Source organism: Microtus oregoni, unplaced genomic scaffold (assembly GCF_018167655.1).
Source record: "Microtus oregoni isolate MIOR12 unplaced genomic scaffold, Mior012 000007F_ref0000211, whole genome shotgun sequence".
Lineage (NCBI taxonomy): Eukaryota > Metazoa > Chordata > Mammalia > Rodentia > Cricetidae > Microtus > Microtus oregoni.
The window spans coordinates 24,334,811-24,359,341 of record NW_024543066.1 but is presented as its reverse complement, the minus strand read 5'-3'; the positions used below and the strand labels follow the sequence as shown (position 1 = coordinate 24,359,341).

At 44.7% G+C, this 24,531-nt stretch overlaps 1 protein-coding gene across 10 annotated transcripts in view; it reads left to right on the top strand.

Annotated features, from left to right (window-relative positions):
* The window catches only part of Dst (dystonin), a 401,984-nt gene extending 378,155 nt beyond the window's left edge, over positions 1-23,829 (top strand). For 7 of the 10 annotated variants that reach the window (XM_041655211.1, XM_041655202.1, XM_041655201.1 and 4 more), the window contains 16 exons: positions 1,897-2,091; positions 2,584-2,712; positions 4,140-4,283; positions 4,972-5,160; positions 6,431-6,560; positions 8,180-8,343; positions 9,347-9,509; positions 10,118-10,272; positions 10,418-10,492; positions 11,892-11,909; positions 14,877-14,994; positions 16,824-16,895; positions 17,796-17,998; positions 18,419-18,529; positions 21,818-21,941; positions 22,557-23,829. In XM_041655211.1, coding sequence (XP_041511145.1) covers positions 1,897-2,091; positions 2,584-2,712; positions 4,140-4,283; positions 4,972-5,160; positions 6,431-6,560; positions 8,180-8,343; positions 9,347-9,509; positions 10,118-10,272; positions 10,418-10,492; positions 11,892-11,909; positions 14,877-14,994; positions 16,824-16,895; positions 17,796-17,998; positions 18,419-18,529; positions 21,818-21,941; positions 22,557-22,819 — 2,253 coding nt within the window. In that variant the 3' untranslated portion in view covers positions 22,820-23,829. The remainder of the gene's footprint in view (positions 1-1,896; positions 2,092-2,583; positions 2,713-4,139; positions 4,284-4,971; positions 5,161-6,430; positions 6,561-8,179; positions 8,344-9,346; positions 9,510-10,117; positions 10,273-10,417; positions 10,493-11,891; positions 11,910-14,876; positions 14,995-16,823; positions 16,896-17,795; positions 17,999-18,418; positions 18,530-21,817; positions 21,942-22,556) is intronic. The other 3 variants (XM_041655209.1, XM_041655204.1, XM_041655203.1) reach the window with 2 other exon arrangements.
* Positions 23,830-24,531: the final 702 nt, after the last annotated feature.

Sequence of the window (24,531 nt, the reverse complement as noted above, 5' to 3'; positions counted from 1 at the left end):
TAAGAGAAAAGAAAGGAGTAAATAAAGAGCATGCTGGGGGTTTACCTCGGTTGCATGAATGCAGGGTTAGTGCTCAATTTGATCCCTGACACTGCCTATGCCCAGTGGTAACTCATACCTTTAATTCTAACACTGGTGAGGTAGAGACAGGAGGAGTTGAAGTTCAAGGTTATCTTTGTGCCATGAGATACTGTCTCAACACTGGTCTGGCCCACAAAAAAAAAAAAATGTTTTTTTAAATTACAATGCTTTACTTTTATTGAAGAATAGTGTGTGTGTGTGTGTGTGTGTGTGTGTGTGTGTGTGTATTTATGTGGTTTTTTGAGACAGGGTTTCTTTGTAGCTTTGGAGCCTGTCCTAGAATTTGCTCCGTAGACCAGGCTGGCCTCGAACTCACAGAGATCCGTCTACCTCTGCCTCCCGAGTGCAGGGATTAATGGCATGTGCCACCACTGCCCAGCGAAGAAAATATTCCTATGTGGATAAGTCCAGGCATGGCTAGGCATTTCTGCAGTGAATAGTGGGTGATGTAGTGTTACTTGATACACAAACGCCACATTGATATGTTCACTGTTTAGATACTTGCTATCTGAAGCACTTTCCAGACTTTTCACATTAAACTCATCAAATATGATTTATTCATTAAGGATTAGTAATGTAGCTGGACGATGCCAGAAGTTTCACTCTACAAAGGACTTGGAGAGTCCAGTTTGAAGCTATTGAATTGTGCTGTCCCAAGTGATTGTGTAGATATTTCCCTGCCGTGTGTATTGGTGGTATGTCTGTCTGTCTGTCTGTCTGTAGCTGCATACTGTTGAACACTGTCAGACCAAAGCCTGTCAGGCTGCTCACACAATCTATTTGGATTGTTTTGAATAAGGTCCCTCTGGGATAATTTTTTTTAAATAAAATAATTTTATTATAGATAGAAAACTGGTTATCTGAAATCTGGGGTTTTTTTTTTTTTTTTTTGGTTTTTGGTTTTGTTATGTTGTTGTTGTTTTGGTTCTTCGAGACAGGCCTTCTCTGTAGCTTTGGAGCCTGTCCTGGAAGTAGCTCTTATAAGACCAGGCTGGCTTTGAACTCACAGAGATCTGTCTTCCTCTGCCCCCCTGAGTGCTGGGATTAAAGGCCTGTGCCACCAATGCCCGACCTGAATATCTGGTTTTATATACAGACACTTAAATTAAAAAAAAAAAATGAAGAGCTCTGGGTTCAACATCACTTCTTAGAGTGACTCAAAGAAGCCACATCACTTTTAAATTTGCTTAAATTAAGAGGGAGAGGTGGGATTTCCCCAAAGCCTTCCCACTGAGGTGACTGGTCCTCTACACTGTGAGAACACAGGTTAATACTTAAGGGAAAGGGCTAGTTATAGAAGAAAGGATCACATAACTGCTGAATTCATTGTTTTGTTTTCTCTGGACTCGGTAATGTGCACCAGGATTGCTCCATCCTCTGTCTACATAGCTTGTCTCTCAGAATAGGAGGTGGCCAGCATGCATGTTATGGCAGCCATACTAACAACTTGAGAGGAAGTGGAGTATTCTGCTACTTTACTCAGACAAAAAAGAAATTTGGTGCAGTGTGTAACTGAAATTGAGACGATGGATCACCATTATTTAAACGTGATATATGTCATTTTAAAAAATTCTATTCCTTATGAGAATGTTACCAAATATAAATACATCTGTTCAAGACAGTGTTTAATCCTCAGAGAGGAATCATGAGTTGCTTCCTACCTTGGGAAGATTCTGCCAAAAATGTCATCATTAAAAACTATGCTGTAGACGTATATATGTGGTGTTTTATATGCACATATATCTTACAACATTTTGCTATTTGGGTTTTGTAATTGAAAGTTAACTTTGATCAAAGTTAATATGGTTTCCTTAGGTCTTCCAAAAAGAGTTGGGGAAGCGGACCAGCAGCGTGCAAGCACTGAAGCGCTCTGCCAGAGAGCTCATAGAAGGCAGCCGGGATGACTCCTCCTGGGTCAAGGTCCAGATGCAGGAACTGAGCACCCGCTGGGAGACTGTGTGTGCACTTTCTATATCAAAGCAGACACGGTTAGAAGCAGCTCTGCATCAGGTAAAATCCTCAAACCAACAGCTAAGTGTAATGAGGGAAGGCCTGGAGCCTCAGCAAGAAGAGATTGGTAGACTAGGGGTCCAGTGATCGTCCTTGTCCTCATCCCAGACAGTCAGTAGTCTGCCTCACCACTCTCTGTGCCCTTTTTCCTGCTTTCTACTTTAAGAACTTAAAGTACTTGGCAAGGGTGTCTGCTAATCTCTGCTTAGCTCTGCTTGAGTAATATCTCAGCTGGGCAGCCCAACTCCAGCTGCCACACATCTAGCACTAGGCTACAAGAATGGTGACCTCGTCTTCCTGTAGGCCTTCCTGATGTATTCCGTCTCTCCTTATATTTGTAAAACACAGTAACATGTCACTCTCTTCGTAACAAGGGTAATGTCTGTAATTCATTCAAGACCTTTTTCATGGCGGGGGTACATGTGTACAGGTCTGCAAATGTTACTAACGGGTGTACTGGATATCTTGCTTTGTGTGTGTGTTACCTGTTAGGCAGAGGAATTTCACTCTGTGGTCCACACCCTCCTGGAGTGGCTGGCGGAAGCAGAGCAAACCCTGCGTTTCCATGGTGCTCTCCCGGATGATGAGGATGCTCTCCGAACTCTCATTGATCAACATAAGGTGAGTCCTTTCCAGTCAGTGAGTCAAACAAAATGGGAAAATGGAGAAGGTAAAGGGAAGAAGCCCGTGACTGCGCATAGCAAGGGCAAGAAGAAACTGACCGTCTGGTCCATTTGAGAATGTGTCTCTACCCTCCCTGCTCACACACCTGTCCATCTAGACCTGCATACCTGGGTAGGTAGGTGGCCTCTTAGGTGCTCTTTTGAAAGGAAGTGGTCACTCTAGAATTGGGTGCTCTGTTTTCTCTCTCTAGGCCGCACGTTGACTTTTCTAGAGGGTCATTTGGCTTCTGATCAGAGTCAGCCCATTTTGTCACATTGTATGTGTGTTTTAGGAATGATGAGCAGCTTGGCATTTACAAAGTATCCCACTAGAACTGTACATTAACAACTTTGGCATTTATATGCAAAATAAGCAGCTCACTTAAAGCCTTAGAATATGATTCTTAAGCCTCTTCTGCTTTGGGAGGTTTACTTTATGTATGTATTTATGTATTTGAATCTTGTGTGTTGCGGGCACCACCCTGTGCTTACAGAGGTCAGAAGACAATTTGGAAGAGTTTGTTCTTCCCTTCTGTCATATGGGTCCTGGGGCTCGAACCCAGGACTTCAGACTTGAAGCACCCATTCTACTCACTGAGAAGTCTCTCTGGGCCCACTTCTCATTTTTAACCAAGAGCCTTATAAAAATTCTTATAAGAACTAACCTGTAAAATAAATTATAAATTTAAAGCATTAACTTCATAGTGTTGAACAACTAACCAGGCAAAACTGTAGCCGCTGAGTTATCAAGCCCAGCTAGGCTAGTTTTCTACAGCTGTGCTTGGGACTTGGCAAAACCCTCCCAAGAGTGGTCCACATAGCAGATGGTTTTTAACCTTTGATTGGAAAGTCAGGAATTTACAGGGCTCACACCCTATGCGGTGTTGATGTCAGCACTTCCGATTAACTGGAAAGATTTTCTCCAACACCGCTTAATAACCTGGCCTTTCAGGGTCATGTTGGAAGTACATCATTCTAGTATAGCATGCATTACATCATCCCATTCATGCTTTAATTATTGCCCTTCCTCGTAGAAGGGGAAGGGTTAGCTGACTCTGACAAGGAAATGCGGCCTTGCTGTTAATGATAGTGATGCAGGCTTGCACGGCATTACCTGGAGGAGGAATGAAGGCCTTGAACAAGGTTCCATGTAAAGCTAGACTGTAAGAGTAGGCAAAGTGTGGCGGGCTCATGGCGGGTTTTAGATTCGGCTCAGTATTTAGAAATCCAGTTTGTATCATTGGGGGCTGACCACCAGCCAGCATCCACTCCCACACCCAGGTCGAAATGCTTACTTATTTTTAGAACCCGACAGTAAACGAATGTCACTGAAACCTTGAGTTCAGCCAGCACCAGCAGCTGATTGAAGTGTCTGTTCCGCTGCAGGAGTTCATGAAGAAACTGGAAGAAAAAAGAAGCGAACTAAGTAAGGCCACTAGTAAGGGTGACGCCCTTTTGGCCCTCTGCCACCCTGACTCCATCACCACCATCAAGCACTGGATAACCATCATCCAGGCCAGGTTCGAAGAGGTCAGTGTGCCTTCCCTCATCTCTGGTGGCGGTGGCTGTGAGTCAGGCCAGGGAAATGGGGAATTTCAGCAGTCGAGGGCAGTGAGGCCTGGACAGGAGAGTGCCCTGTTGTAGACTGCTCTCTGGGCGTCAGACCCTGATGGTGTCTGCGGCTACAAAAGCTATGGGATCTGCATCTGTGGCCCTGAGACCTGAAGAGGCAGATGTTTGGTTCTCTGTAGGTTTTGCCCTGTTCATGGTGTCTGCTGAATAACGCCACACTGAACAGTGTTTCAGGGCCGTGTGTGCTTGTGGAGCAAGTGAACTGAAGAGCACAATGGGGATGGAATTCCTGTTTAAGATCTTAGCACTTTAGATGCTACTGTTTCCAAAGGCTGCCTGTAATACACACTTTGGTGCTCGAGAGGAGGTATATTGAACTTGACAAAGCACAAGGACTAAACAGGAGTAAACCCAGATGCTGTATACATTGTTAGCCATCTGATGGTGATGAACACCCTTGAAAGGGGGTCTTGGTGCTTCCTCAAGCTGGACCTTGGTGCCGGATCTAGAATAGAAGAAAGCTTCATAGGTCTAGCCCAGAATGATCCTAACTTACATTTTAAATTGGTAAAGCTTATGTGTTTATGTTAGTGAAGCTATTCCCTGAGCTGGGAGAACTTCAGTGAACCGTGTGTTTCTGCGACAGGTGCTGGCCTGGGCAAAGCAGCATCAGCAGAGGTTAGCAGGGGCACTGGCCGGGCTCATTGCTAAGCAGGAATTGTTGGAAACTTTGCTGGCGTGGCTGCAGTGGGCCGAAACTACGCTCAGTGAGAAAGATAAGGAAGTCATCCCGCAGGAGATTGAAGAAGTGAAAACCCTCATTGCCGAACACCAGGTAGATAAACGTGATCCTCACCCGTTAGCTGTCAACTCGGTTGCCTTCTCCCTCCCGTTGCAGCACTTCTCAGACGGAATCCTGAGCCCAAGCCTGGCGTCTCTTCCCAGGACCTCTGGGACACTCCTCTGCCTCCTGTAGCTCCTGAGCTGCCACTTAACTCCCATCAGTTCTGCCTTCTTCTCCATTGTATCCTCAGCTCCAGTGTTTAGTTCTGCCCCCTCGTCGGGCAATCTCATTCCTCCCTGTGGCTCTGCCTGGTAATTTATTGTTTCGTGTGCGTGTTTCCTCAGATGACCAATCATGCATATACCAGATGCAGCCTATGTAAAAGGGCATTCATGTTCTTTCTCAGCGTGACATCTTACCCTGTGTACTTGACTCATTTCAAACGCTGAAATGCTGGCATTCGTGTGCTCTGACTCATAGTTTGTTTAATTATTGGAGCCAGAGAGATGGCTCAGAGGTTAGGAGAACTTTAATTCCCAGAACCCACACTGGGCAGCGCACAGCCGCCTGTAAATTAAATGTTGGGAACTCCGATAGCCTCTCTGGCCTCGGCAGGCATTGCACACGGGTGGTGTGCATACTGACAAGAGCCTCACATACATCCACAGAGCTAAAAATAAAATGTAAAAATGTTCTGTCTGTGTTACGGGTGTCTAGAGTGGTCCGGAATATCTCAGTTTACGTTCAGAGGCATCGTAGTAGCTCAAGTCCTGCGTGATAAATATTGCAGCAGCATGCAGCCTCTGTCTTCACCTGTCTGCCTCATCCTGCCCATCCTCCAACTTTGCCACATCCCCGGCCTGCAGGGACCAGACCACAGTAAACGTTAGCTTCCTTAAGCTCAGCCCCAGGTGAAGTCGCTGCTCATGACCATTAAGTATATATGCGTTTCACTTGGCCACCTCCTGCCACTGTACGCAGAGTCATTCCAGTGTTTAGACTGTGGATGGACTGGCCGCGGCTCACTAACTTCCCCGGTGGAAGAGCTTCAGAGTTCAAACCAAGTCGGTGCAGATAGTTAGGAGCTCTTGTCTACGTTGTTTTCAGACTGAAAAGCGGCAGTGTCATTTTTAAACTGAATTTGCTTTTGGTCAGGTGTATGGCTTTGCGTTCTGTGGAAATCAGGAAAAGCCACTGCCGCGTTCGCTTATGGTGGCGGTCCTGTAACAATGGCAGCGCAGTCCCCTCGCCATCTGTGGTTTTGATAGCAGTGTTAATTTGATCTATACTGTGATTTAATGAACACCGGTTTTCCTTTCAGACCTTCATGGAAGAAATGACCAGAAAGCAGCCTGACGTCGATAAAGTCACCAAGACCTACAAGAGGAGGGCCGCCGACCCGTCCGCACTGCAGTCCCACATCCCAGTCTTGGACAAGGGGCGAGCTGGACGTAAGCAGGGGCAGTTCCTTAAGGACGACTGAGCAGGCTCGTCCCCGTTCCTTTCAGTTGTCATTTGAGATCCAAGAGAAAGTACTAACTCCATGAACACTCTACCTGAGAAGGTTTTCTTAAAGAAAGCATGGGCTTTAAGTAACTAGCTATTTTTTTTTAAGTGAATTAATAGGCCAGGGCCTCTGCTTAACTTGGTTTAGAGTGTACCTTGCAGATCTGAGGAGAAACTGGGGAAGTTACAAGAATCTAAATCGTTGGTTCGCTTTCCTTCTGTCGTATGAGTAGCTTAACGCTGAGCCATCAGAACTGATGATGATCTGGGTGAAGGATGGACTCTGACTCCGTTCGCTGTCCTGTGGCTGCCACTCTGTTGACTAATCTCACGGCCGGCCAGTTCTCACCCACAAAATGGCATTCAGAATGGTAGCAGTTAGCGCCAAGAATGTCACAGAACAGTCTCTGATGTTCATTTTGTAAACTTTTGAAGGGTGTCTTAGGTTTTTGAATGGAGCAGAGCTGGAGACCAGGTGACTATAGCTGGGATACTCGAGACTCCTTGCTGTCCCCACCACCGACCGCCTGGGAAGCATAAGATTGAACAGTTTGCCTCCTTTCTGATAGAGTTTCCTCATCTGCAAATGGGAGTACTTTGTCACCTCTTTGCACTGACCGAGCTCCTGCAGGTGGAGCTTACATACTCCCAAGCATGTAGCCTTGTGTATAATATGACCTTAGGCCAATAACGTTTGTAGGTCATATTCTGTCATTCAGTTAGTTGAGAGAAATGCACGTGTGAGCTTTGCTGCGGAGACTTTGGTTTTGGTTTTTCGAGACAGGGTTTCTCTGTGTAGCTCCAGAGCCTGTCCTGGAACTTGCTCTGTAGAACAGGCTGGCCTCGAACTCACAGAGCACCTGCCTGCCTCAGCCTCCCAAGTACTATGGAGGCTTTTAAAAACAGCCGGAAAGGCCAGGCGGTGGTGGCGCATGCCTTTAATCCCAGCACTCGGGAGGCAGAGGCAGGCGGTTCTCTGTGAGTTCGAGGCCAGCCTGGTCTACAAGAGCTAGTTCCAGGACAGGAACCAAAAGCTACGGAGAAACCCTGTCTCGAAAAATCAAAAAAAAAAAAAAAAAAAAAAAACAGCCAGAAAGAAGAAAGTTGACTCGGTAAATGTGGGTGTGTGGTATGAGAGGAAACACACACACTCAGTGGAGAATGGATTTGGGAGAAGGGTGGGACCCAAGCATCTTCTTTGCATTGTCATCTGTGAAGCATCGACTGATTCCAGGGACAGCCATTTCTCTGCCTTGGTCTCTAAGGAGCAGGTGCCTCTGTGTGACCTACTCTAGCATGTGTCTCAGTGTGCCACCCCATCGCTGAAATGACATGAATTTAAGTAGGAAAATGTTTTAAACATTAGTGTTCTCGGTATTTGAGTGGCCCTATCAAGACACATTTCTACAATGCATAAGATCAGAACGTGGACCTTAATAAGGAAGAAAAACTAGGTTGGGATGGTTTTCTTTGCAATTAGAGTCAGGCTCAGCTGGAGCCCAAAGCACCCAGTCTCTGTACCCATCAGCACTGTGGCATCCTGACTGGAGTTGTATTTTAACAGGGAAACGCTTCCCAGCATCAGGCTTGTATCCATCTGGACCACAGACACAAATCGAAACTAAGAATCCCAGGGTTAACCTGCTGGTGAGCAAATGGCAGCAGGTCTGGCTCCTGGCTCTGGAGAGGAGGAGGAAGCTCAACGACGCCTTGGACAGGCTGGAGGAGGTCTGGAAACTCATACGTTCATCTCCACGGGGTCTCTGCGTCTTCCTTTTCCGTGATGGGCTGCACAAAAGCATGGGTTTCTCTTACATAAACAAAATCTTAGGATCTAAGTGCTCTTGTTCTGAAACAAACACTAAGATTGTATATGTTTCTATGGCTGGGCAGTGGTGGCGCACACCTTTAATCCCAGCACTTGGGAAACAGAGGCAGGCGGATCTCTGTGAGTTCGAGGCCAGCTTGGTCTACAAAGTGAGTTCCAGGACAGCCAGGGCTACACAGAAACCCTGTCTTGAAAAAAAGAAAGAAAGAAAGAAAGAAAGAAAGAAGGGAGAGAGGGAGGGAGGGAGGGAGGGAGGGAGGAAAAGAAGAAAGAAACTTATCTGTGGGAATTAGATCTAGGGAACCAAAACTAGAAGACTTAAGTTTTAACAACTGAATGCTGATCTGTAAGGACTTTCTAACATAATAATATGTACCTCTTGGTGGGAGGTTTTTATTTTTTTGTGTTGTGAAAGAACAGGAGGATGGGTTGAGTACATGCCAAGGCCTGCACCTTCACTGGCACTCTGGGAACACACTTGTGTGACCAGTGGCATGAGCAGTATGAGATTATGTAGAAAAAAATTTTACTTGCAAAGAAAAATCAGTGACATAGTGAAATAAACATAGTAAAAAGCCATTTGTAAGATCATGACTTTCTTCGAAGTGGGAGAAATATGTGTCACCTGGAGATTGTCGTCAGTGGCTTTAGTCAGCTACTAGAAAAGAGAATTTGGTGCTCTGACCTGTGCACACATAGTCAGCAATTAGTGGGTTATTATAAAAAAAGAAAAAATGACATTGGGAGGGGCGTGTGAGGTACATGAGAGTTGAAGGGGACAATGTGGTGTGGATACTATGGTATTTCATTGTGTGCATGTAGAAAATTATCAAGAATAAAGGCAAAACTTTTAAGATAGTTTGAGCACGGCACTAACTCATCCAAAACATTTGCCCTTTTTAGCTGAGGGAGTTCGCTAACTTCGACTTTGATATCTGGCGTAAAAAATACATGCGGTGGATGAATCATAAGAAATCGCGAGTGATGGACTTCTTCAGAAGAATCGACAAGGACCAGGATGGAAAGATAACTCGGCAGGAATTTATTGATGGGATTCTTTCCTCAAGTAAGTCCCAAGGCCGATGACTGTTGCTGGAAGACTTTGTGCAGGAAGTAAGCGCACTTTAAGCTTATGGGGCCAGTAAACTTGTGTTGCTAGGGAAGTGTTGCCATTTAAATTGGCTAGGAAGTCACCAGCTTGGAAAAATGTGTAATATTTTTGTCACTTGAGTCAGACACTCTGCTGCTTTGTATGGCCACCCTCCTCAAGCTGTGTTATTAGTATAAATAAATTAGCAGTATTTGATTCTAAAAGTTTCTTGTGTACGTTACTTAGCATACAGAAGCAAACCAGTAAATAGTTTAATTCATTTTAGCTCATAATTCCAATATTTACATTAATTGAACATGAGTGCCCTGAGCTAGTTTGTCTGGCAACCCTACCAAAGCAGCAAGGGCTGCTGACCACTGTGTGTCCCTCCAGCCCCTCATCCTTCTTCAAGATAAATTTGTATGATATATTGTTGATTTATTATACCGCAATAGGGTGGCTTTTTTTTTTTTGAGTTGTTCAGTCGCCCTGACCAGCCACATTAAGAATAAAAATAGGCAGTCAACTATGTCATGAGGTGTAGTTAACAAACTACCTAACCAGTGTTGTTGGGCGCCCTTCAGAGTTCCCGACAAGTCGCCTGGAGATGAGCGCTGTAGCCGATATCTTTGACCGAGATGGCGACGGATACATCGACTACTATGAATTTGTGGCAGCTCTGCATCCAAACAAGGATGCCTACAAACCCATCACAGATGCCGACAAAATTGAAGATGAGGTACGTGTTGTCTGTTCTCTGTCACTGCTGTGCTCGTGTGTTCCGCAGGGCATTGGTGCGGCCCGTGTAACCAGCTCATCAGTTCTCGGGGTCCCACTCTGACATACCAAGGTTAAAGTGAATATTTCGCCTTCATTTTTGACAGGTCACGAGGCAAGTAGCTAAATGTAAATGTGCGAAGCGGTTCCAGGTTGAACAGATCGGTGACAACAAATACAGGGTGAGTGTCCAGGGGGCACCCCGCTCTAGCCCCTGCAGGATCGGAAGCTGAAGGAGGCAGCCGTCAGACCCACATCGCAAATTATATAATGTGTCTGTTACAGAGATAGCTTGCATTTGAACAGCAGGCCATATTTTTAACCTCTGTAATGTGCACATAACCCTTCATCTTTTTTTACATTTATCTAGTGTGTGTGTGTGTGTGTGTATGTGTATGCCACAACATGCATAGAGGTCAGAGGACATCTGTGGGAGTCAGGTCTGTTCAGCTTTTTGTGTCCTAGGGGTTGAACTTGGGTCCTCAGGCTGGATGGCAGTGTCCTTACTGTCGGACTCATCTTACCCCCCCACCCACACACATCGCTTCAGGAGAAAATTACTAAACGTAAGATACTCAAACCAGATATTAAAGCTGTCCCCCATTACTTCTTACTCCGTTAGGACTAGAGCAAAGCTTCAGGCTTCTAATAACAGCTATTCCAAACCAAGGTCACGAAGTTAGCATTTTGTTTCTTTTTGTCTAGAAATTAAAAATACAGACCCATTTTTATAAACATAAAAAGATGCAGCATCTTTTCAATTTATGTAGTATTTTTTTTGCTTTTATTCAAAATCTAAATGAATTTGGTTCACATTCAAAACAGAACAATGTGATTTTATCTTTCTGTCTTTGTTTTTTGTTCTTTTCTCGTCTTTGAAGCATCTTTTAGTAAGCAGCTAGGAGGAAGACGTGCTGAGCTTCCTTAACACAGCACGTTATCTACAAACCCAGTGCTCTTTCATTTAAAGAAGATGTTCCTCTGCTTACCAACCCTTTTAACTTCAGTTTGAAATCCTAAGTTTTTTTCCCAGTAAATTTGTAAGAACAGCAATGGTTTGGTTTGAAATCTGAATGAATGGGTGCCTGCACGTCTCTAAACTAGATACTGTGTCTACAAGTCCAGGGCATGCGCCTGTGTGTACTGAGTGTGGGTGTGAGAGAGAGACGGTGTGTGGTGTGTGTGTGTGTGTGTGTGTGTGTGTGTGTGTGTGAGAGAGAGAGAGAGAGAGAGAGAGAGTGTGTGTGTACTGAGTGTGAGGGTGGGTGTGAGAGAGAGACGTGTGTGTGCGTGGGTGTGTGAGAGAGACTGTGTGTGTGTGAGAGAGAGATGGTGTATGTGTGACGGAGAGAGATTGTGTGTGTGCCTGTGTGTGTGTATGAGAGAGAAAGAGACTCTGAGCGCGCATGTGTGTATGTGTGTGCGTGCATGGAAGCATGTGTGTCTGTGTGTGTGAGAGAGTGTGTGTATGTGTGTGTGTGTGTGTGTGTGAGAGAGAGAGAGAGAGTGTTTTCGAGCCATATAGGAAGTTTCCTGTTGAACTAATTTTGTCTTTCTCCCATTTTTCATTTTTTTTATCAGTTCTTCCTGGGAAATCAGGTATAAACCAGTGGAATCTCAAGTTCCCAATGATTTTTTTTAATCTTTAACTCATAGCCATTCAAGCTTGCCATGGCCAGTCCTTCCATGCTGTCTTGCTAGCTACTACAGTGTTGGTTGGTGTGCTGTTCCTGTCAGCGCTATCAGAGTCCTTGACCCAGGACCCTTGACTGCTTTGTGTCCAACGAGGAGATTACTTTTAAGTGAACCAGATAATAAACCGTAGCTGATTAGCTGGCTCCAGTGATGTAAACACAGCGTTCAAGTCCCATTGTTGCTAATACTGCTGACAAATTATTCTGCAGGTGGTCACTGGAACACAAACTTGATTCTCCATACATCGCTGTGTCTGGGTGTTCAGGACATATGGCATACAGTAGCACCGAGCAGTGACCATGGCAAGAAGTACCAAGAGGTTTTCATGGGGCCTTACCACAAGTGATACGTGTGCTCCCAGTAGCTAACTTGTTCTGAGTTACTGTTTTGCAGTGCGTGCCAGGTCATGTTTGGTGCTGTCGTAGCCAAATGTTTCCATTGACATCTAAGTCAACATGAACTGCTCAGTGGTGCTATGGCATGATTGGGAATTTTAAACTACACACAGGAGAAATTGCATTTTAATGGACACACGATCAAAATGTTTGTGACTGCACTCTTCAGTCAGGAGCGTACTGTTAGGTAGCGATCACTGCTCCATTGTAAGTCACTTGACATCTTTCCCCCCTTTTATTAAGAATAGAGTCTTTTCTCATACATGTATCCTGATTACAGTTTCCCCTCCCTCTTCTCCTCCCAGTTCCACTCCACCTCCACTCCCCTCCAGATCCACTCCCCTTCTGTCTCTCTAAGAGATAACGGCAAAATATGTATGACACAGCATGAAACAGAAACTATCATAATGAAGCTGGACACTGCAAACCAACAGAAAGAAAAGAGCCCCGAGAACAGGCACAGGAATCAGAGACCCACTCATTCATATACCCAGGAGTCCCATAAAAATACTGAACTGTAATCTGTATTATACATGTTGGCCCAGTGCTTGCTGCTTCAGTCTCTGGCCACACTGTGTCTTGAAAGTTGCAAATTATCTCTTACTTTCAATTTGCTCCACCAGAGATTTAGAGTTACTTTAGAATTTTCCCAAGAAATATTTGATTGACATATACTAGTTATATGTGTGTACATATATATGTATATGCATATATGTATGGGATTGAGTGTGATAATTTAATACTTAATGCATAATAAATAAGGATAAAATCAGGGTAACATACCTATTTGTTATAACAGATAAAATGTTACTTTTTCATGCTTGGTATTTTCTGAGTCAACAAGTAAGGTAATATCTTTTATTTTCAGAGAAAAGAAAAGATTCTTACCTTCAAAGATTTTATGTGCTGAAAATTCAAAGAGCAGTATGAGTCTGTTTTTCTTGTCTCATGGTTTGGCCTTGAGAAAATTAGAGGAATTCTAGACACACTGTTAGTTGACTGGAGAATACCTTAGTAAAGTAAAATCTGAAATTACCATATTTAATAGAACCAAAATACCATTTTAGGAAGCATTTTTAGTTGTTTCCTTAAGTCTAATTTTGAACCTGATCTTGAACAAGCTTCACCTGAGCCCATTGTCTGGTTCCTTAAGAGTAATTTTCTTCACCCCTCTTTTCCCTTTGCTTACCAATTGCAGCACCAATTTTTGTCTCTAACAACACAAAGACAAGTTTTAATTCTTAAATTCACATTTCAGAGGCAGTTCACCCATAGGGATATTTAAGTTTCGGTGTTTTAAAATCGAACTTAGGAAGAGCTAACTAGAGGTGTAAGGGGAAACACCGAGTTCCTGCTGGGGTGCTTATGTGGCCTGCTAAGTGCAGGTGCCTGAATGGAGTCTGGCTGGCTCTCTGTTAGGGTTCACACCCTAAAATCCAGCGTTAAAGACCATAGAAAAGTAGCAGGGGTTTCTACTTAGCGTAGTACCTGCAGGGAACCATCACGGGCAGCTCTGCTAGGAAGCTGTTGGCCCCTGACAAACTTGTTTTCTGTCACTCACTAAGCTGATGAGCTGGAAATTCAGTCTGGTAGTTTTCACAGTCGGACGTGAGCCTCTAAGAAATGGTTTCCAGGTCCAAACTCATCAGACTTTCAAAACACGGAAGCCCATGACCAGAACATCCTGTGATGTCGCGTTTGTTCAAGACTTGGAGAGTCTGTGTGCTCCCAAGTGATTGGCGCTTCACTGAAGGAGCACCAATGGTACGGACAGCTTTGAGTAAAACCCTCTTAGACTTGGGAGCTGTGTCATTAGTAATTTTTCAGTACCCGTTTTAAGACTGTGGTAATATATAAAGTGGCATGTTAACCCAACCACTGGCTAATGGATTTACCAGACCATTAGAGATCCAGAAATTTTAGTATGAAACTTTTATTAGACACAAACATTTATTACTTTATCCCCAAGTCAGAACTCCCCTAGGGAAAACGAAGGAGCTCAAGACTTTTCCCACAGATATCAAAGGAAAGTAGTTTTAAATTCAGAGGCAGTGTTCCCAAATCAGTTTGGTGAAGTCCGTACACTTCCTTTTGTGTAAGTCCTGGGCAAGTGGACTTGTGCTTCTGTTCATGGCTGCGCTTAACGTCTAGAGACATTCTCAGTTCCTGCCTTGTGAGTGCTGTTCCTATTACAAGGAAGAAACATGATTTGTAACTTTAGAATGAAGCTTCAACATTATACTTGATTAACCTTTGTGATCTTTTTTTTTTTCTCCCAAATGTTTCCTTTGAGCTAAATCGGCATGCAGCAGTCTAATGTAGATCATGACAAACCCCTTTTGAGATTTCACTAATTAATCACTGTGAACTAAGCAAGCAATTGAGTTGGTTGCTTACGCCACTGCAAGCTGCACGCCATCCTCTCGCTTATCATCGGTACTGACAATTAGAGGTCCTTTCTCTCTTCGCTGCCTAGTTTGGAGACTCGCAGCAGCTGCGGCTGGTTCGGATCCTGCGGAGTACGGTGATGGTTCGTGTTGGAGGTGGATGGATGGCTCTGGATGAGTTCTTAGTGAAAAACGATCCATGCAGGGGTAAGGAGACGAACGGGGCGTCAGCACCGTGAAAACATAGCAGTGCCCAGTGTTCCTCATTGACAGCAAACTGGGCCCAGCTTGAGTCCCACGGCCATTGTTTCAGACTGGTCTATAAAATACATCCTTTCTTCTTTTTTTTTTCAACTAATGGGATGAATTTGATACAGGTAGGTAGGAAATACAGTCTAGATTTTCTGTGTAAGACCTCCTGACTGTAGTTCTCAAAATGAACACTTCCACTCACCAGGGCAGACTTCTGTCTGACATTGAAAGAAAATCCATATGGTAACGTCTGAAAATGACAGAGAGTAAAAGTCAAAAGGTCAAGTTTTTTTAAATGAGGGGAGAGGTGGGGAAATACATAAAAACAACAGCAAACCCTCATTGAAGTTGAATAACTGTAAATATTATATTGTAGCTTGCACTGGCTCTGAGCCCAGGAGTTTTAACTTGGATTCTAATATTCCTAGTATCTCTTTTTGAAGAGTATACTGTTGTTTTTAATTATGTGTGTGTGTGCATGCATGTGCAGTGTGTGTATGTGTGTGCCAGTGTCCACAGATCCTCCAGAGCTGGCGCTACAGGTGGTTGTGAACCACCATGCGCACTGATACCAAACAAGGGCCCTTTGCGAGAGCCCTCTCACCAGCCCTACTATTCCTATCTTCAAGTCCTACAGTTACTCGATTCTTAGTTCATCATATAGATATTTGATTACAGTTTGTAATTAGGTGCCATCTATTCAGTAAGCACTTGTTAATTTTAAACGAGAAAACATTAAGGTTGATGATTTGTCTTAGTCTGTGAACTTGTTATAGTCCTTTAAAAACGTCTTTTCAGCTTTGCCCGTTAGGCTCCCAAGTGGAAGGTCAAGCAGGGACCCTTCCTTTCAATGCTGGCACCTGGATACAGATGAATCCGAGTCAGCAGGCCTGTCTGTCAAGTCCAGAGTGAACTGTTACACAGCCACATAGCAGCCCTGCTCTTTGTTAGCTAAAGATGCAGCTTAAAGAGGAGTAGAGCTCTCCTGTCCATCAGTCCTGCTTGCTTACCCTGGGGATGTGTTCAGAGAAACATGTCAGTCTGGCGTTTTCAATACAGTGCAGACATGAACGGTTTAGTGTCCTCCACACCAAGGGTGTGTGGCTGTGTGGGGGTTGGGAGTGGTGGCATTATTACCTGTTGCTCCAAAGAAAGCAAGGTGAGATCGACTGGAGCACAAGATAAAATTATGCGGCCAGGAAATCAGCCGTCATAAGCTGCATAGGCGGCTGGCGGTCTGACACGGCACGCTCTAATAGCAAATATAGTATGGTAATACATAAACGAGGAGCCGTCATCGTTGGCACAATTGGAGCCTTGTGTCCTCTCTGGAGCTGTGTTACGGTTTTGTCTGGCTGGTGTTGCAGTAGGCTTGGTCATACCAGCGTCACACGGCAGTGGTGTTGCCGCACACACCCGCAAGATGGCTGCTACGTCAGGCAGGTGGTAGGAGTTTCTCAGCTCCGTTAAAGTCCGTTGTTAAGCAAAACGTCAGTTTGTGGTATGTGACTGCACTCTGAAAAGAGCACTGGCCAACGTAAATAGTGCAAATGTGTCCTGTCCTGTGAGATCACGGAGGACAAGCTAGCACGACTGGCCGAGCTTTGCAGCTGCTTCTTCTGGTGAAGCCGGGCCTCGTAGGGCTTCTTCTCCTGATGCAACTTGTGTCCTGAATGTGTGCTAAAGGCTGCATCTGAGCACTCTGCGTACCCAACTGCTGTACTGTGTTTCCTCTGCTAACAGTATTCTCTAATGTGACTGGTATCCTGTGTCATTTTTTCTAGTTCATCATCATGGGAGTAAAATGTTACGTTCGGAATCAAACTCTTCAATTACTACTACTCAGCCTACTATAGGTTGGCAATCCCTCTCTTTGGCTCTCCGCTCTCACTTTTCTCTTTCCTTCTTTTACATTCTTGCTTTCATGATTTGTTTTAACACAATATGCTTCATTCACGTGTATGGCTGAACTCCCATCCAGCGAGCTGGGGCCTCTAGTCTGAAATTAGAAATTCTGAAAAAACGCAACACACCGGTAGTTTGTCGCAAGTGTTACCCAAGTGATGAAGCACATGCTAACACGTTGCCCATCGGGTCCTCGTGGAGTGTGCTCCATGCGCATATGTGTTTGTGTGAGCGCTCATCACTGACTGCCTCGTGGATCCCTGGGTCTGGTGTTTGTTCTGCATGTTGGTAAAACGGTTCATTTTTTTTTTAAAGGCCTGAAATTAAAATACTAGCTGCCCTCACTTCAGTAAAAGTTCTGGAAGTTTTTAATGTTATCTTCATGACTAACAAGCCACCTCCGATTTTGTGTAATTGTTTAATTCCAGTGTTAAATACTGGCATTCTCCAGACCTCAGCAATACATGTAAAAAGACACAGCCCTGCCTTCCTGACTTGTCTGTTTGGTGTGGTGTAAGGGTGACCAGCGTGTGGGCAACAGTAGCTGGTGGATTAACAGTGGCATGAGCTTTCCATTGTCATGCTGACTTTGTTTTACACTGGTTTATTCTTGCTGGTGTCGAGTGGTAGAGTAAGCGCACCTTTGCCCATCTCCACGCTCCCTTGTATCTGAGAGGAATGCATTGTGAAGGAATGCATTTAACTTCTTGTTATGCTGAGTTGGAGTTGGCATGGCAAAAAGATGTCCTCGAAGTTTTCAGCGTGCTCTTTGGTGTCAGGTGCCCCCACCCCTGCGAAAACTGAATGCCTTCTCTTCTTTTCTGTGCCTTCTGCTGCGTGTGTGAATCCAGCTAAAGGACGGACCAACATGGAGCTGCGTGAGAAGTTCATCCTAGCAGATGGTGCCAGTCAGGGGATGGCTGCCTTCCGGCCACGAGGCCGCAGATCACGGCCTTCATCCCGAGGGGCTTCGCCCAACAGATCCACTTCTGTGTCCAGTCACGCTGGCCAGGTAGCCTCCCCACAGGTGCCTGCTGCCGCCAGCACACCCAAGGTAGGACTCTGGGCTGTGGCCTCTCCTCTCCCTGTGCACTCACTGTCTCTAGCATACTGTTGGGTGTTTGATCTCCCTGGAATGTGTAGGACCAGCCTCATCCATTTAGATCTCTTCCCACCTATTGGTTTTTTAATATGCTCCGCCCAGTGACCCATGAAGCAGGTGTCTACTAAGGGTTACCTGTCTAGGGGCTCTGTCAGCTTCCAGGTTGAATTTTCTGTTTAAAAGCTTCATTTTTTGTTGTTATGTTTGTTGGGGTGGGTTTTTTTTTTTTTTGGTATGTATGACTAGCCATCCGCTCTCTCCACCTTTGTTTTCATTGCCTGTGTAACGCGAGCCTCCCATGAATTCCTCTTCTCTGTGGGTTTGTTTTTGATCTGCCGTCCTTTACATTTGATTTGCCATTGTTCCACGCAGATTCTCCACCCTTTAACACGCAATTACGGTAAACCATGGTTGACAAACAGCAAAATGTCAACTCCTTGTAAAGCAGCCGAGGGCTCAGACTTTCCCGTGTCGTCAGCAGAGGTATCGTAAGGCCCCAGATTCCAGTCCTAACAGCCTTCTCTAATTGACACTGCCACCTACTAACACTGCCACCACTACCTTAATGTGTGTGCTTTTAACAGTCTGTAAAACAGTCCTCAGGGGACACGCAAGTGAGAGGCTGTCAGAAAAGACTGTTCACACCGTCAGGCTGGACACCTCCTGTGGTTCTTGTTCCCATTCATACTTAAGTCTCCGTGTATCATTTAAATGAATGAAACACAAAATGTATATTCAAGCCCATGAAACTTTACTTTAATGTTGGCGAAATGCTTTTGCCCATAGATTTAATTTGAGCGGGAAGCTTAGCGTGTTCCCTTGAATGAGAATGAGGAACAGTGTCACTGGCAGCATTTACAGGAGAATTACTTAAGGAATTTTAGTAAGTGCTCACCATGGATGGGGCCTCTGACCATCTGTGGCATTCACGTCTGCTCGTTCATGCTGACCCAGGTGCAGGCATCAGAGCAATGAGCGTGGGAATGTAGACAGCCAGCTGTCATTTTCAGAAGGTGTCTGTATTATATTTTAGGAGCGAATATTATGTGAGCATACTGTAACAATGACCTGGTGTACAGGGAGAAGCTATTTAAAATATTTAAGATAACATTTGCCAAGATTAACTCACATATTAGATTGTCTGCATTCAATTAAAAATCAACCTCTATTTTTGAAAAAAACTTCTGTGAATTGATTAATACAGACACTATTTTATATCCTTGATTAAAACCACATAATGGAGGAGCGGTCCCTAACTCCTCTTCTTGGAAAGAAGGGGCCTTTTTTTTTTTGGCTTAATGGTTAGATATAATTTGAAAGCCAAGGCCCTTGTATAAAAGAAATGTGGTACTTTTTTAAAGCTATTAATGGTTTTCATGACTGTTACTGAATTCTCACGTTAAAGACAATTGGTGGGCAGAGAAAAGTTCCTTGCCTTCTGTTCTCAGTATCGGTCACTGCGTAGCCAAGCGGAAGAATTGAGACAAACACAAACTCCCTTCTAACATTGTCTGTCCTCTTCATTCCCCTGGGTCCTGCTCTCCCAATTATTCCCTTGGGGTGGGAAATACTAACATCATAGATTACATCTACAAATGTCTGTTAGTTGTTATGAATCTATTATGTAAAAACTGCGACGCTTTTAAAGGACCTCAAATGACAGGTTTTAAATTTCTATGTTCATATTTTAAAAAAACGTAGGCCGGTCGGTGGTGGCGCACACCTTTAGTGCCAGCCCTCAGGAGGCAGAGGCGTGCAGATCTCTGTGAGTTCAAGGTCAGCCTGGTCAACAAGAGCTAGTGCCAGAACAGACTCCAAAGCTACAGAGAAACCTGTCTCGAAAAACCAAACAAACAAACAAACAAAAAGTAGCAAATGCCCCATTAAAGTAGGGGCTGGGGAAAGAGAGGACTAGATTGGTAAGTGCCCACTGTGCAAACATGAGCCCTGAGTTCAGATCCCCAGAACTTACCTAAAAGCGGGTTGTGTCGGGTAGAGCTAGGGAATTGGCGAGAAACCCTGTCTCAGAAGCGGAAAGCTGCAGAAGAAGGTGCCCAACATCTGTCTGTGGCTCAGCACACTTCCACTCACGTGTGCATGCACACGCCCATAATAAAGCCTAAGTACATTAGTTGGACTGATGCAATGGTCTGTTTAATCTTAAAGGATAACCTCACAACATTAAAAAGGAAGAAAGAAAAAAGTAGTGTGCCTTCATGGAGCAGTGTGTGTGTGTGTGTGTGTGTGTGTGTGAGAGAGAGAGAGAGAGAGAGAGAGAGAGAGAGAGAGAGAGAGAGAGAGAAAGAGAGGCTCCAGTCACAATGGTCAGAGTGTCAGGATGGTGCTCTTGTCACTCATAGGACTCTGGCTTCTGTAACGCCATGTGATAACTCCAGTCATCGTCAGCAGTGGTGCCCCGGGGGCAGTTTAGATTCCTTCTAGATGAGGAATTTCACTAGATCCACATTGTCAGATCTTGGGTGGTGAGGTGATTGTGAGGTCTAACTCTGGCTAATATGTAAAAGCAGGTTGACAGTGTTTCCATGTATAAGTCATACATCAGTAATATGCCGGAGCCAGGCGGTGGTGGCGCATGCCTTTAATCCCAGAGGCAGAGGCAGGTGGATCTATCTCTGTGAGTTCCAGGCCAGCCTGGTCTACAGAGCGAGTTCCAGGACAGCTAGGGTTATGCAGAGAAACCCTGTCTCAGAAACAAAACATACAGAGAGTGCTGTGCTGGAGCTCGTGTGGGCAGTACGTTCCAGCACTCGGAGTGGGAAGGAAAAGAGAGTCTGAGGTCAGCCTGGGCTACATGCCTGTTTTTAAAAGAATGTTACTCGCACTTGGGTATGTGTGTAGAATGCATAGGAAGACAGAGGGTAGGAATCAAATACCAACTCCTATAAGTGCAATATCAAATGATAAGATCAGTATCAAAAGTTCTGCACATGCTTTATTAAGAACTTTAGACTTAATGTGGAGACAGTTTTCAAAATATAGTCGTCATTTTTTTAGCTATGCTTTCTCTGTGGCTCCTGGGCTGTGTGCCCCTTGACAAATATGAAACCCTTCTACACTAGAGATGGTATTTTTAGCTGCAGAGAAACCGCCCTGCATGTTGTAAGTGACTCCTCAGAGTTTGAAGCAAATATGCCGAAAGTATTGCCTGTAAGTCTTGTATGGTTGAGCCAGTACCACAAAGAGTAAACAACACTATGATAGGTCAAGACGTGAACACATTCAGTGTGGACGATCACACTTCCTTTTTAAGCTTTTCCGAGCCGTCTTATTATCGGGTATCCTTTCCTGCTCTCATCGTCCCGCCTCTGTTTACATCTGCCTCATTTTCCTGAGGACATGGACGGCAGAGGAACATTCCAGCACAGCTGCAGCTCTCTGTTCCCTTCCCTGCACAGCCACCATCCTGGGGAGGGCTGTCTAACACTGTAACACTAACAGTCTGAGATACTGACATCCCCACCGCTCAGTCTGCCTTGTTTTCCTCGCCATGACTTCTGTGTTCTGTGGGGGACTTCAGTTTTGTGTTTCCTCTTCCATCACAAAGCCATTTTCTTTAGGAGGTTTATTTTAGGTCAGTCATAATAAAACACTGGAGGAGGAAAGCAAGTGAGAGCCTTGGCTAACTGAAGCATGTCTACCTCCTCATAGATACATAGGTACATAGATGTCCAGCCGTGAGTAAAGTATGTCAGTGGAATAGTGGGAAACACAGGCAAAGTCTCACGTGGTCTCTGCACTGGTCACGCACAGGGAACGCCAATCCAGGGAAGCAAGCTGCGACTCCCAGGGTATCTATCAGGGAAAGGCTTCCACTCCGGGGAGGACAGAGCCTTGATTACAGCAGCAGCTGCCAGAGTCCGAACACAACTTGCCGGTGAGTGTGGCCATTTCTTTCTTGAACAATGAAATGACCTCAGGCTTAAAGTTCCCTCTCTTCCTCATTTGAAAGGGAATTTTTTGACAGTACTGTATCCTTTTGACGTGAAATGAAGCCCTAATCCTCCAACAAAGACAGGGTAAATGAGTCCTAGCAGAGTGACTAGGAGTCTGTTTGGACAGCACCCAAGGACGCTGGGGCATAAACATAGCTCAGCACTGCACCCCTCGCTCTGGGAACCTCTTGCCACTCAGGGAGCGCATGGGGCTGTGCTGGGTAACTGTTACTGGCCCTTCCATCAAAGACTAATGAATTTAGTGGCATTTCAGCCCTACCAAGCTCTGAGCTCAACATGAGGGACACTTCACACATGACCTGAGGGTCTGTGGGCACCTCAAACAAGGGGTGTTCTTTGTGTCTACCTGTAACGATCACGTATTAAGTTTTAAATGGGCTAAGTCCAACCTTACCTTTGGGGTGCCAGTCTAGATGTCGCTCTTCAACGTTTGCTCAGGATGAGGCTGCCTGCCCTTGCGTGATAACGAGAAGCGAATGCTGAGCCCTAGACAAGCATGTTGAGATTAAACGTGGCGCCTCTGTCTCCTCTCTCAGAATCCAGGAAGACTCCAAGCCGCCCTGGAAGCAGAGCGGGAAGCAAAGCTGGCAGCAGGGCCAGCAGCCGCCGAGGCAGTGACGCATCAGACTTTGACATTTCGGAAATCCAGTCTGTGTGCTCAGACGTGGAGACTGTCCCACAGACACACAGACCTGTGCCCCGAGCAGGTTCTCGGCCGTCCACAGGCAAGCCGTCTAAGATCCCCACGCCCCAGAGGAAGTCACCTGCCAGCAGACTAGACAAGTCTTCGAAGAGATAGTGCACCGGGCGCCAACAAGCCCTCCCCCGAGCATTTATTATTTAAGTGAATGATGTAAAATATGATGTAGAGATTACTGTGAAATATTGCAGGAGGCAAGTTTTAAATTCTGCAGATGGCCTTATTTGTGTATTTGTCTTTTTATTTGATCTGTATCACTTTTTGGTCAGATTTTCTGGGGTAAAAGTCACATCATATGTGATGAGGAAGAAAGAATTTAACATGAACTGATAAATGTTCCTGCACCATCGCGTGTAGACACACACACTAAAGGCAGTTACTGTACCGACAGGTAAGTCTCCATCCTCTCTGACAACCACAGCACTACATAGCTGACATTAAGGGATACCTCATGACGCTTCTTGTTTCTATGAAAATTCTGAACATCTGACAGACATAGCAGGGAAGTCTTTCTTTTGAGATGCTTTAACTGTAAATTAGAAGGAAAGCAAAAGGAAAAACACATCAACACTGTTCTTCAAGCTGTAACCAACGGAGAATCCCAGGAGATTGCTTCAAGCAGCTATGGGTACCGTGGTGTGCAAGCACCTCCCAGCATCCTTGTTCCGTTGCTTTAGATGCAGCCAGACGTGCCCTGGGTTATCCGCCGTCTCTACTGTAAGAAGTGATGCAAAGTGCATTCGTATAAACGTGAGGTTTGCTTCGCTTGGGTGGACAGCAGCCCCTGTATCATTGAACTCATTTTGTAACAGCAATTTCGCTTGCAAAAAAAAAAAAAAGCTATGAAATAAAACATGTCCCTTAACTTCATTGCTATGGAATTAATTTTTTCCCCAGGGAAAATTGGTGTATTTTTTTATGAACAGTATCAATTTGGAGTGACCAAAAGATACTTTAAAAGTGGGTTTATTTTGATTTCTCATCTGGAATAATCATGTTCTGGTATTATATCTACTTATATTTAATAAATATGCATTTTAATTTATTATGTATACTCACATACTAGAGAAAGATATTAGTATGCATTTAATAAAACCTATTCACTTGAATATTTGGAATACTTGATTATTTAAAGTGAGCTTCTCTGTTTGTTCCCAAGGATATGCTAATAAGTGTGACAGGAGTGTGTGGGAGGTGTGAAAGGAGTTAGCACTAGTGGGAACCCCCGCCTGTAGGTATTTTAATATGTTCTAATTATATGCCCACTAGTGGTAATGATCGCCAGGCTGCAATGGTCCTGACCTCCTAGAGTCAAGGGAGACTTTGTTATATGAGTCACGAGGAAGCATGACAGAAGTGAGATCTGTAACAAGATGGCTGCTCTTACCGTTAGTATTATGATAGTCTCCTACAGTCTGTGGGAGTTTTCTTTGCTTGTGTTTAATCAAATTACACAATTTCCCTAAATAAGAAAATAGCACAAGCTGTAATTAGAAGAATGTAGGTGGCTCCTTTGGGCGTGGCAGATCACAACACCCTCTAACTGAGCACAGAGTCCAGAAAAGGGTAGCGTTGGTGTTCGGGTACCATGGAGAAAGGCTTGGTTTTTTTTCCCCTACTTGCTATGTCATTCCTGCGAATTGGTGCCTTGTCTGTGCAGTGGCTGTGCTCTCCTGTCAAGGCAAGGAGAAGATAATTCTAACCGTGAGACGACGTGGTAGCTCTTGCGTTTGATTACATCACCTAAAAAGGAAGCTGAAATGGCTATTCCTTTAATGTTTTGCACAAATTCGGTTTTTATTTCAAAGACA